Here is a 12,538-nt window from a genome sequence, read left to right on the forward strand (position 1 = left end):
TTCAGAAATAGGATCAGATTATTACAATCCTGCAGAATACATTATACACTACATTATATTTAATTATAGACATACAGATACGTTAACATTTGGATCATTACTGGAAATAAACTAAGAAAAAAAGTCCCATTGTTTAATATGTATTTTTACTCCACCAAGGAACGTGGCAGAGTGATGTGATAATCGGCATTGGTTTGTTTGCCTGTCTGTCTGTCTGTCTGTGCACAACATTACTCAAAAATGGACAAACAGATTTGGATGAAATTTTCAGGGAAAGTCAGAAAAAGAAAAAGAACCAACTGATTAGATTTTGGCAGTGATGCGACTTATTGTCTGGATCCACAGATTTGTTCATTGCTAGATAGCAGCACGGCGTCACTGTTACTATGACTACAAGTGAACACTATATCAGCTGTCTGTTGATGATCACATGATTGTGGTCCTACTACAAATCTACCGCTGCGGACCACAACTTTTTTGAAAGATTCATCCATCAGAAATCATGCAACGACTGAACAGCCTTGGCGGAGTGCTGCGCTGCCTGAGTGCTTTTCTTGTTAAAATATGCATTAATCTTATGATCTGAAAGAATGCACTAGGTCAGATTTCAGTCCAGATTTTATTCATATCAGATCAATAAAGTGAAACTGTCCTATCATTTTTATAATGCTTAATAGCCTTATATACTGGTCTACCTCTGTTACAGCTGCACTTTTTTTTTTTGCCTTACATATGCATACCACTTATGTGCAATAACTGTTTCCACCTCATCCTCATGTAAATAGTCTTCTTAAAAAAAATCATCTTCCGTGTATATAATGTTCTCTGTGTTTTTCACTGTGTGTTTCTAATTTATTCTTGTGCTGCCTTTATACTTTTTTTTTGTCCTTTGGAGTTGCTGTAACAGTGAACTTTCCCCATTGTGGGATCAATAAAGTTTATCTTATCTTATCTCTGAACAATAAACATTTTCGAAAGTTGTTAGAAAACATGTCTACAGTCATCGTTATGCTAACCTGATTTTTAGAAACAACCTATTTTGCTGTGTGAGATGTTGAGATGTACTGCAGGTGTGCAGTGGATAGCAGCAGCCTTTGGTATACAGGCTGGTAGGATCAGAAGCACTGATTTCACCAGGCAGCAGCACTCCCTCACTGCCTGAAAACACCTTTTCTCCCAACACATTTAAACTACTTTTTTGCCATTCCCCAGGATTGCTAAAGTCTGGCTCATCTGACTTTTCACTAAATGCAAAGTTGTGAAATGGAGGCATGTTTCATCACCTAAATTTGAAACAGGTGGTGTATTGTGGGGCAGAAAAAGTCCTGATAACCTAATGGTAACAGTGCAAACTACATAACTGTCCATGGTTTAACTCCAACTGCCTGTGCTGCATGTTATTCTCCTCTCTCTTTGCTTGTTGTCTACCTCTACAATGTCTTATCAGTAGAGGGAAAAGGTATGAACTAGCTTTTAAAACATTAAAAAATTTAAATCAATGTTGAAAAACGCAATAGCAGGTTTAGTCGGGGAAATATAGGCAGAGATTGTGGACATTGTAATTAACATAGTTTGCTGCACTGCTGTTGTAAAATAATTTCAATTTAGGAATGAAAGATGTGAAGTAGAGAACTACTTCAATGTGTAGCTCCTGTTATTTATCTTACCTCCATCTCTTATTCTGGGGAGACCATGAAGAACAACACAGAGGAGAAAAGAGGGAGAGGGACACATCCTCAGTCCTCCTTTTAACATGCTGCCTAGCATCCACACATACCTAAAGAACAGAAAGAAATGCTGTTACAGGTAAATGTAACATCACTATAACTGAATAATGGTGTGGTTTGTTTTCACTGAGGCCCTGGTTTCATAGTCAAATTCTGTGTCTGTATTATGGTAACAGTCTGAGGTGTACTTTGATAGCAGATCTCTTGGTCTACATCAAAGATCAGAGTTGAACCAGAGTTGAGCTTTGTCCTCCAGGGGTCAGCCATGTAAATACTTACCGTTTCTGTGAGGGAGTCATCAGAGCAGAGAGCTTGTCGTTGTAGAACCTCCTCATGGCAAAATGGTCAAGAGAAACGTCTGCACTGAGAGAGGCACATGTTCAGATGATGATGTAGTATTTAGCCACACAGATAGCTTGAGATTTCTGCCTCCAGGCCAGTTCAGTGGCAGCAAATGCAAATTAGTTTGAGGTAAATGTCATTGAAAAATAAAGGATCAAGTGGAATGTCCAGAAAAGCTACACCTAAGTCCAAAATTAGCCCTACCTATGTCAATTTTGATTCATGGATATTTCTTTGAACCACAGGTTTCTTCTGGATGGAAATGACACAAATATATATATATATATATATATATATATATATATATATATATATATATATATATATATATATATATATATATATATATATATATATATAAATAAATAAATAAATAAATAAAAAAAATAAAAATCCCATGATTCAATGTTGAAAATTCAATGTTGAAAAGTAATAAAAGGGGAAAAAGTTCCGCACATTGCCCCTCTCTGTGCAGTCTGTGAATAGTCTCTCCATTTTTAAAACACATCTTAAGACTGGATGTTTTCTCTGTTTTATTTCACTGTTTTATTGTTTTGTGTTTATTGTTTCTTGTTTTTGATGAATATTGGAAATTTTATCTACTTTATTTCGCTGTTTTATTGTTTTGCTTTTATTGTTTCTTATTGTTGATGGTTATTTTACTGTAAAACACTTAAATGTGCTATATAAATAAAGCTGACATTGACAAAGCTGACACTGACTGGGCGTGAATACTTTTTATAGGCTCTGTATGTGTGTTTTGAGAGATGCGTCATGCTACACAGATTATATAGTTTTGTTTTTAAATCAGCATAGCAACTTGATTTTGAACAAACATTTGTGCAAAACATTCATCAAAACATCAAATGCTTTGAAATGGTGATGGTGAGATTGGCAGTATTTCAGGTGTTTTAGAAGGCTGAAAAGCTGACTACTTTCTGTCACAAACTTTCCATATCTGCACTCACACACACAGGCACTTAGATCATTCCCAGTGGGACAATGGTCACAATCAGATATTTCTCAACAGTGAGTCAGCTGCTCGGCCATGAACAGCATGCACACACACACGTGCACACCAGCGGCATGGGATTCATCTTCCTCTTTTCTGTATTTTTAGTGATTTGCCTCGAACTGACCTTTTCCAGCATCCCATGAGGGCATCATGCAAAATGATGACATGCGTTTAATAGCTCGTAAAATAGAAGATATACTGTACTATGAAACTGCAACAACTCCCATATGTTTGAAAAAAATGCATTTGGCTGAAATCAGCAATATTTGGGGTTTTCTTTTGACTCAAAATCTGATTTACAGGTCTATTGCAAGTAAATACATTGACTAGTGTCCAACAACAACTGGATTGCTGCCTGAAAATCAAATAATAGTGCAGGTCAAAGTCTCTCCGATCAACTGTGCTGCCCTTTGCCTGGTGAAGACGCTCTGCTCACTCTGTCTATTGTTCTGTTAGTGCTCTTTGATCAGCAAACACATCCAACAGTAAATGTCAATTCTGGGTCATTACTTTACAGTTAACTTTGCTTTGATGACATTTTCCACACATAATGTCTGCAATGCAAGCGAGGCATGCTTCAAATGAAATAAGGTAAAGCAACTGATGTGGCCCAGAGTTTGAGAGGTTTTCAGCTGGACAGAGCAAATTGTGCATCAGTTTGATGAGCAAAGATATTTAGACAGTTTGATCTGCTGGTGACACAAGATCACATGCTCACCAGAATTAATATGACTAATCCTTTATGAAACATAAATGTTAATACATACATGTCACTAGTTTGCTTCCACCAAATCTCTTAAAAAAAAAGATTTATATGCTCCTTAAAAATTCAGTGTTACCTGGCTGACATGTTGCTGAAGTGGATGTAAGACGCCACCAGAACACCAAGCTGGCCTTTACCTCCCTGTTGAGGGCAGTCACACAGTCAGGCTGAACACATTTAATGCACTCACCCACATCACAGATATGACTTTTAAGAACAAAGTAGAGTCAATGAGCATATCCAGATCAGTGGCATTTACCCTGCAGTGTAACACCAAGACGTGCTTAGAATGGGTCTGTAGCCAGTTTTCCATTACTGTGCACACACTGAAGATCTGATCCAGACTGGGAGCCAAGAGATCCACCCAACCTGTGTCCAAAACCTGACAGAAAAACAACACAGTATACAGTACATGGATATAGAAATGATATCTATATATAAATACACACGTTGTAATATTTAATCTCTAAAACTGGTAGTTTCAAGTGTTATAATTGCCTTGTGGTTCATTCGGGTGAGGCTGCCATGCTTCTGTGAGAGGTTGATGAGCTGAAGAAAGTTGAGAACAGAAAAGGTAAAATTAGTATAAGAAAAAAGAAATCTGTTTTCTTTTTATTGTATCTTATGCTTACCACATAAAAAACAGCTCTGTGCTCTTAGGAGTAAAGTATTGTATCAGAGGATAATGATTTGTTAATTTTTAAGCTCTTTATTAAAAAAAAACTATTGAATTATATAATTTGATTAATGTAAATAAATTACATATCTGAATGAAAATAGCAAGATACATAGTGGAAAAAAAACATAACAATGAGAAAAAACTTAAACTGAACGACTACTAATTAAATTATGGAAGCCAAATTCCTGATCATTTAACAAATCCACAACATAAAACTATGTAACACACCTACCAGTTAAATATTTTCTACAGTATAGAACATAACTGGAGATATCAAAATTACAATGATATAGAATTATGTACACTACACTACACTACACCATCAGTTGTGTAGTGTCATAGTATTGTTGGTAGATAGCAAACAGCCCTATTTAACTACTGCAGCAATCCATATTACAGCAAGGACAGCCTCACTCAGTAAACAGAAACAACAGTCTATAATTACGTTAAGGTATGAAGGTCAGTCAGTCCAGAAACTTTCGAGCAAGTTTCTCCAAGACTAAAACCACCAAACATTGTGAAGAAACAATCTCACTTGCAGAATCCCCTCATCAGAAAAGGATCAAGAGTTCCCTCCACTACAGAGGAGAAGTTCATCTGGTTTGTCGAAGCATACCTCCAGGCTCTGTAAGCGCTGTTGGACCAAGCAGCAGAGGGATGGAGTGCTGCATCACATGACCTGACCTCCACATTCACCCACCTGGACCCAGCTAAAATGGTTTGGGATGAGTTGGAGAACGAGTGACAAAGAAGCACCTAACAAGTGCTTCACACATGCAGGAGTTCCTTCAAGACTGCTGCAAAAGTTCGAGATGATGACCTCGTGAAGCTGGTTGAAGAATTAAGACTGTGTATCAAAGCAAAAGATGATGCATATTTTGCTTTGTTTACATTTTTTTTTTAATTCACTACATATTTCCACATGTGTTAATTTATAGTGTTGATGTCTCCAGTATTGTTTTGCACTGTAGAATTTGGTAAAATCCTTGTATGGGTTGGCATATACAAACGTTGGACAGTATAATACAAACAAATACTGATTTTCAGATTTTAAAATGAGATACATTCATCCATCCATCCATTATCTATACACCGCTTAATCCTCATTAGAGTTGCAGGGAGCTGCAGTCTATCCCAGCTGACTTAGGGTGAAGGCAGGGGACACCTGGACAGGTCACCAGTCTATCACAGGGCTATATATAGAGACTAATAATCACACTCGCATTCACACTTATGGACAATTTAGAATCATCAATTAACCTCAGCATGTTTTTGGACTGTGGGAGGAAGCCAGAGAACCTGGAGAAAACCCACAGATGCACAGGGAGAACATGCAAACTCCATACAGAAAGATCCCAGGAAGGTGGGGACACAAACCCGCGATCTTCTAAGTGCAATGCCAAAGTGCTAACCTCCAAGCCAGCCCAAAATGAGATACATACGAAAGAATATAAAGGAGCAATTAATCTGAATTTAGAGGTTCTAGGGAGCTTCAAAAATGTGCAAATCATACATACTATATGTTTAAAAGAATAAGCTAATATTACTTTGTATCTCTATTCGATTGTTCTCACCATGTAGTTGTGTCCGTGCTTGGACTGCAGCATTGATATAATCTCCTGTAGGTTCTGCAGGTAGATGCCTTCTGGACATCCAGAAGGGCACAATATGGTGATGATTCTTTCAGTGATGTAGGTCAGATCAAGTCGGTGTGGCTCCTCCATATCTAGTTTCAGTCACATGGGCTGTGAAGATCGAGGAAGTGATCCAGGGTGTGAAAGAAAAAGCAGCAGAAAATTTAAGGAAGTGAGACCTGTCATATATTTGTTCAGCTTTTTTCTGAGCTTGTGCCACGTACGCCGGACATGCAGATCCTTTTGACTCACACACTGAATATCTGAGTTCAAATGCGGGCACCTTTATAAATCCTACAAACCCTTTTACTGGATGTGATGTGAAAACAAAGTGGGGTCAAGGCAACCGAAAAGCTTAATCACTAAAAACCCCCTCTGAGCTTGTGACCTGAAGACAAATACTGATGAGCTACACTGGATAGTAACCTCATGACTCATCCACAAAAAAAAAGTTTTTTTTCATTTGCGTGACTTTTTGTGGGGGATTAGTTTTAGTTTTAAGGATTAATGGTCCTATTTTTGACAAAGGAAAAGTCATGTTGGTACCATTTTCTAATAAGGTTCTATTTTTTAAAAGTATGTAATTAATTCTTTTATTAAAGATTAATACAGCATTTATGAAGCCAATGGATTGGTAAACTATTTATTCACCATTAATAAAGCCAAAATGTTACAAAATGGTAACAGACCATTTGTAAACTTGATAGTCAACATGTTGCTTCACTCAGTCACCTGATTTGAACATGATCTGCTCATTACATGGCCAATTACCAGTGTAATTTAACCCCATGCATATGGGTCAGTAGGAACCTCCTCCATCTTCCAGAAACCTTTCATTCTGATCACTAATAAACAGAAAGCAACTCTAATAATAATACTGGTAGCCTTCTGTTGTGTGAATAGTGTGAATAGGTGCATGTAGACTCCTCAGCAGTGTCATCACCCTGGACATGTACAAAAGGGAGCTTTTTAACATACAATAAATGTAGCGACTGTTTGTATTTTAACCCAAAAATGATCATTTAAAAAAACCTGACCAAGTACTTTTGATGCATAAACTTACCCATACTATAAGGATGGTTTTTAGACAGGACTGGAAGTCACATCTCCTGGGTGAAAGTCTAGTGACTGTGTCTTGTTTGAACTTGGTGAAAAAAATGATTTTCCAATTAGCCACAGTGCTAGCAGCTAGCTTGTTTAGGTTAATTATTACAGATTGTATCTAAAGGTGGACAAACCCTCCGTGACATCACCCTTAGGTTTCTTAAATGGTGGTTTAGAAGTTCAGTTGTAAATATTTTGGCTGAACTCCTAGCTAATCCAAAAATGACCCAGTAGTTGGAGAGTGAGCAGAGCTGAGTCGTCTTAATGTCACATAAACATGGGGTCCATAAAAATTATTCACCTATACAGTTATACAGCTATAGAGACCAAAACCACACTATAAGCATGCATTTCACTTGTAAAGGTGGACATTTACCATTGTGGTCTACAAGGGCTGTATCGCTTTTGGAGGTCATGTTAATATGTTTCCTTGCTAAAATTTGTATTATTATTATTCGTGACTCAAATTTACTGTGACTCAATTAGAGGAGACAGCATTGAGGACAAATATACTCAAAGGAAAACCATATCATTTTATTTGGTTTCTGGACAAAAGATATCCAATACTGTTAGAAGTGCAACTGTACTAAATATGAAACCACAGCTTACACTAGTTAGCTAGTTTGGCATGAAGGCTGGAAAGAGGAAACAATTACCGTAGTCTGACTGTCCAACAGTGACAAAATCCTAAACCTATGTTATAGCTCATCATATTTACACTCTTGTTTTTTCATTTGTTTTATCGGTGTTGATTTTGTCACCTATCCAAGCATTTCAGACACAAATGTTTGCTGTATCTTCCTTTTCTTGTCTTTGTACCAAGCTAAGCTAACTGGCTACACTAGCTGTTGCTTCTTCTTTACTGTACAGACTTTGGATTAATATCACTTTGGTTTGTTGCTTGCCACTTCCTGGATATTTTAGTAGTCCTGTATAAATTATTATTAACTGCAATTCAGCAGAAGCAGTGGGGACTTAAGATGCATCAAATAGGCCATGGGGTACTGAAGAGAAGAACAGCAGACAAAATGACAATAATAAACAGAACAGAGAAACATTTCTGATCTGCTGTAATAAATTGTATTGCCAGTTCTGTCGCTTAATGTTCATATTGTGAAGCTGAATTTGCAATCTGTGCAACAATACTGTAATAGTTAAAACAAAATAAGAGCAAACTATTTTAAAACTAAGTACTAGGTGATTCTGTCAGTATCCAAAAATGTACATTTAATGTTTTTAATTCCAAGGTCACAAACATTGTCTGAAATTTCTCTTTAATAAAGCATGTCTCCTGTTTCTTCTGATTGTTTTTTTTTGTCACAGAAATTAATCCAAGATCCCAAAGAATGTGATTTCTTCCCACATTCTTGTGTAAACCATGGAGTGGATAACTGTGGTATCTGGGCTCCATGTCAGTATATGAAGTAGGGAAATTACATGCATGCTAGTGCATGTCTATGGGAGTGAGACCGACAGACAGTGGAGCAGAGCAAAGCATACAAAGAGTAGCGGTTAACCTCGCCTTCACCCTGACCATGTGACCCCAGCAGAGTAAACAGTGATACAACCATTTTCACCAGAGCAACATACAGGAATAACCCACCGGGAACCACCGCAGCAGCAGCTTTCTGTTTCATTCTAAGAACTCGTGTTTATTTGGTTTTAGGAAATGTAAATGAGGATCTGGGATATGCCATATCAAGAAGTGAATCAAAAAGATTACATGGTCTAAAGATATCTGAGAATCATGGTGTTATTTTTTAAACATTTTGCTTATATTGGTTCCCCATTTGGGTGGTGTGCTATAATGTGCTTTCTAGTCTGCCATAGACTCACTAATATGTTAATGCATTTGTGTCTGGTATAGAAACACCAGACTGGTAAAATGTTGATTTCTTGGGGAACTCATTGTCAGCTTTTTTTTCACTTTCCCCTTTTCCTTTCAATTCTGAGGAAAAAGCAAATAAAACAGACCAATCATTAAGACTCTCTTGTGCCATGACAATGACTTGATCCCTCACGAGCTTCCCACCAATTTCTATGAGGCCCAGTCAGAAGTATTGCTGCTGAGGACTGAACCAGGGAATGTGCAGTTTCTCAACGGGCAGTTCAATCCCCATGCTTGAGGTTGAATGGTACAAATTTGTGCCTTCAATTATGTTACTGCTGCCTATATGCATGGATGGATTACTGAGCAGCTCTACTGGGCACAGGTCCAACGGGTCAGGGGTCAAACTGAGTCTCTGTTTGAAGGGTCTATTTACATTTCTCCTCTGGAGGTTGACCCAACAGCTACAAAGAAACTACAAAGAGATGCAAAACAAGCTGAGAGAGATGCAAAATGACTGCAAAGAGACACAAGTGAGCCATAGAGAGACTCACAAAATTACTCTAGATGCTAAACAACTACAAAAACTCAAAATTATCATGAAGAATCGCGAAATTACTGCAAACAAATTCCAGAGTACCTCAAAGAGTCCCATAATTACTTAAAAAAAGGCAAAACATTCTTAACTAGGTTCTACAAAAAACTCCTGATGGCAACCAGAGATGGCATCTGGAGGAACTTTGGGTTCAGTGTTGTGCCCAGGAACACTTCGGCATGTACAGATGCCAGGGATCTTTCAATTAGTCTATAATCCACTGCAACACCCAAGCCACAGCTGCCCATACTACAAACAGATTACTAATAACTACAAAAAGACAACAGGCAACAACACAGACATAAGAAATTCAAGCCAACCTGCAAAAGACAGAAAATGGCTACAATTACATGAGAACCACAAAGAAACAAAAAATAAACACTGACACAAAACAACCACAAAGAGAAACGGGATAACCAAAAAGATGTCTCTTTGAATCCGTAGTTCTCCTGTGTAGAAGGGTGGCGGCTTATTGCATGTCTGTGTTCAGGGGTCTGACTCATAATCCATCCACACAGATTTAGTGGCTCAAATGCTACACATCTGTGGCTTCAATTTGTTTTCATACATGTGTGAAAAATGGGCCTCTCAGAACAAACACACTCCATCCTGCAGCTCTGTTTCTGAGTGAATCCGTGCTCAAACAGTTGACAGGGTTGGGCAAACAATCTTAATGAGCGACTACTCTCCAATTATGTATTTCGGTTCTGGTATTCCAGCATTTTTAGACTGCTGCGATCTAAATTTGTCAGCGCTGTGCCTAGGGAACCAAAACAAACGGAAGTGTGCGACCTAACCGCACACATGCATATACACATGTTGCTATAGGCAGCACTGTTCAGCAAAGTCCTTGAGCATGAACTAGCCACTTCTAATTATAGCCTCTATTTCACGTTTTAAAGGAAGGCATTCCAAAATGGATTAGCCATCGCTGTTTCTTTCTTTCTTTCCTTCTCACAAGTTGGCAGTGAAAACCATCCTGTGCCTTTTTAAATGCAGCAGGAACACAGCCACAGTTTGGTTGTTCATTTAGCTGACAGATTGTTTTAAAGTGAAAGTGTTTGTACGAAATACCATAAGTGAAATTGACAGCAGCATCTTACTGTGACCAGCCATTATTGTTTTTGTCAGCCTCCAGCGTTTCATCTTGTCGTCTCCATTAAAGTCTCTCTGTTCTGTCTTTTTTCCCCCTGAGTGCTTTTTTATTAGAACATTAAACTAATCTCCCTTTAGTCCATCTGATCCCCACAGAGATTTCTTATTGAGTTGTACAATCTTCCCTTTTCATTAATGCATTGAATTAAATACACCAGCAGGGTTTGTTTCAAGGATATCTCAATCAGTGTCTAATTAGTATCAAAATCATGTCACTTTGTTCAAGGGAATTTTCAAAGCAAGCTCATTAGCATTGGTAATAAGTGTAATTATCACACCCCCACTGGCAGGGCTTTCACTTGTGCTAAGACAAGTAGGCTTTTAAAACTTAATACGAGATTAAATGACCACTTAAGATGGACTGAATCCCAGTGGAAACTTGTCTCCTGGGGTTCAGTGTCTTAGCGTGTCAGTAGGCTAATCTCTGTGTCTGCAGGGGAGACATTCTTCACTGGTAATCCACCCCACCCTGCATGAGATTTACCACCCATCACATGTTCCTACTGAAAGTGACAGTTTATTGTACAATTCTGACAAGCATTAGTGGCCATTAAAGTTCAAGGAAAGATAAACTCCAAGCAGGGAGAAGGTTAACATTCATTCAAACTTTAATGTCACAAGTTAAATGGTAATTCAAAAAGTCTTACCTTGGCCTTTTGCGGCAATAAACAAGAAGCCAGATTCACAGCACTATGAGCCTGATGAGTGAAAGTCTGTGAGTGACTGGTATAGAAAACAAGGTGGAGACTTGACAGTAAGTGGGAGGAGGGAGAAAGGGAAAAGAGAGCCGGAGAGGGAGCATGATAAATTATACTGTTACAGCACTCCTTGCACTTTGCCCTCTGTTGGACTGCAGTGTGACAGCAGTCCACCTATGTTTGTGTAAGAGTCAGCTTCAACAGTCCAATACCACCCCTCTCTGAAACACCAACAGGAGCTGATTAAACCCTTTGATCTCCACATTATCTGTGCCCCAAGGTGATTCAATTAAAATCTACGGAGGACTGTAACATGGTTTTCAGTGTAAAGGATACACAAATTGATGTGTTTTTGCCACAAAGTGAATACAATGAATTCTACAATATTTATGATTTATTCTATTATTGTTTAGACTATCGTACTTCGGTATAAATTTGAAGTAAATGTACATGAGTATTTCTGTTTTTACGTTTCATGCAGATTAAGCTTTACTATAAACTCCAAAATTCACCAAGACCCACTACAAGATCTAAGGTGTTAATTAAAGATATAATAATTTTACACAGATGGGGGTGCTTCTGCTGTTTAGTAAATATTTTGTACTTTATTCTTCCTCGATATTTTGCATGCAGGACTTTTAGCCTACTTAGAATGGTTTCATCAATCAACCAGACTTTATTTACAATACATATCAGCTTTTATATGGTCAAATGCAATTCAAAGTCCTTTTTAAAGTGCCTGACAAATGCAAATAAAAACTAGGAGGGTGCACCGAGGAAAATATCGAAATCAAAACAAGGTAACTTGTAACATGTAAATAAAAGCAAAAGAGAATCCAAAGTGAGAGATTTCAGAGATCTGACTGAATAATTTAAGACAAGTAAATGGCTAGACAGTGAAACAGTGAAATAACACAATAAAATATGAGAAATAAAATACATCAAGCAAAAAATCTAGAAAATTATAATGCACTGTACAAACTAAATGTCATTCAATT

General features: G+C 37.7%; 1 protein-coding gene across 2 annotated transcripts in view; it reads right to left on the minus strand.

Moving 5' to 3' along the window:
- si:ch211-191a24.3 (tensin-3) overlaps positions 1–11,638 on the minus strand; it is a 61,410-nt gene extending 49,772 nt beyond the window's left edge. Inside the window, exons 1-7 of one of the 2 annotated variants that reach the window (XM_023272313.3) lie at positions 11,490–11,638; positions 6,101–6,271; positions 4,346–4,396; positions 4,107–4,229; positions 3,924–3,988; positions 2,007–2,090; positions 1,668–1,777 (exon numbers count right to left, since the gene is read on the minus strand). In XM_023272313.3, coding sequence (XP_023128081.2) covers positions 1,668–1,777; positions 2,007–2,090; positions 3,924–3,988; positions 4,107–4,229; positions 4,346–4,396; positions 6,101–6,250 — 583 coding nt within the window. In that variant the 5' untranslated portion in view covers positions 6,251–6,271; positions 11,490–11,638. Of the gene's footprint in view, positions 1–1,667; positions 1,778–2,006; positions 2,091–3,923; positions 3,989–4,106; positions 4,230–4,345; positions 4,397–6,100; positions 6,272–11,489 lie in introns of those variants that run through there. The other variant, XM_035949070.2, reaches the window with a different exon arrangement.
- Positions 11,639–12,538: the final 900 nt, after the last annotated feature.

Source organism: Amphiprion ocellaris, chromosome 2 (assembly GCF_022539595.1).
Source record: "Amphiprion ocellaris isolate individual 3 ecotype Okinawa chromosome 2, ASM2253959v1, whole genome shotgun sequence".
Lineage (NCBI taxonomy): Eukaryota > Metazoa > Chordata > Actinopteri > Pomacentridae > Amphiprion > Amphiprion ocellaris.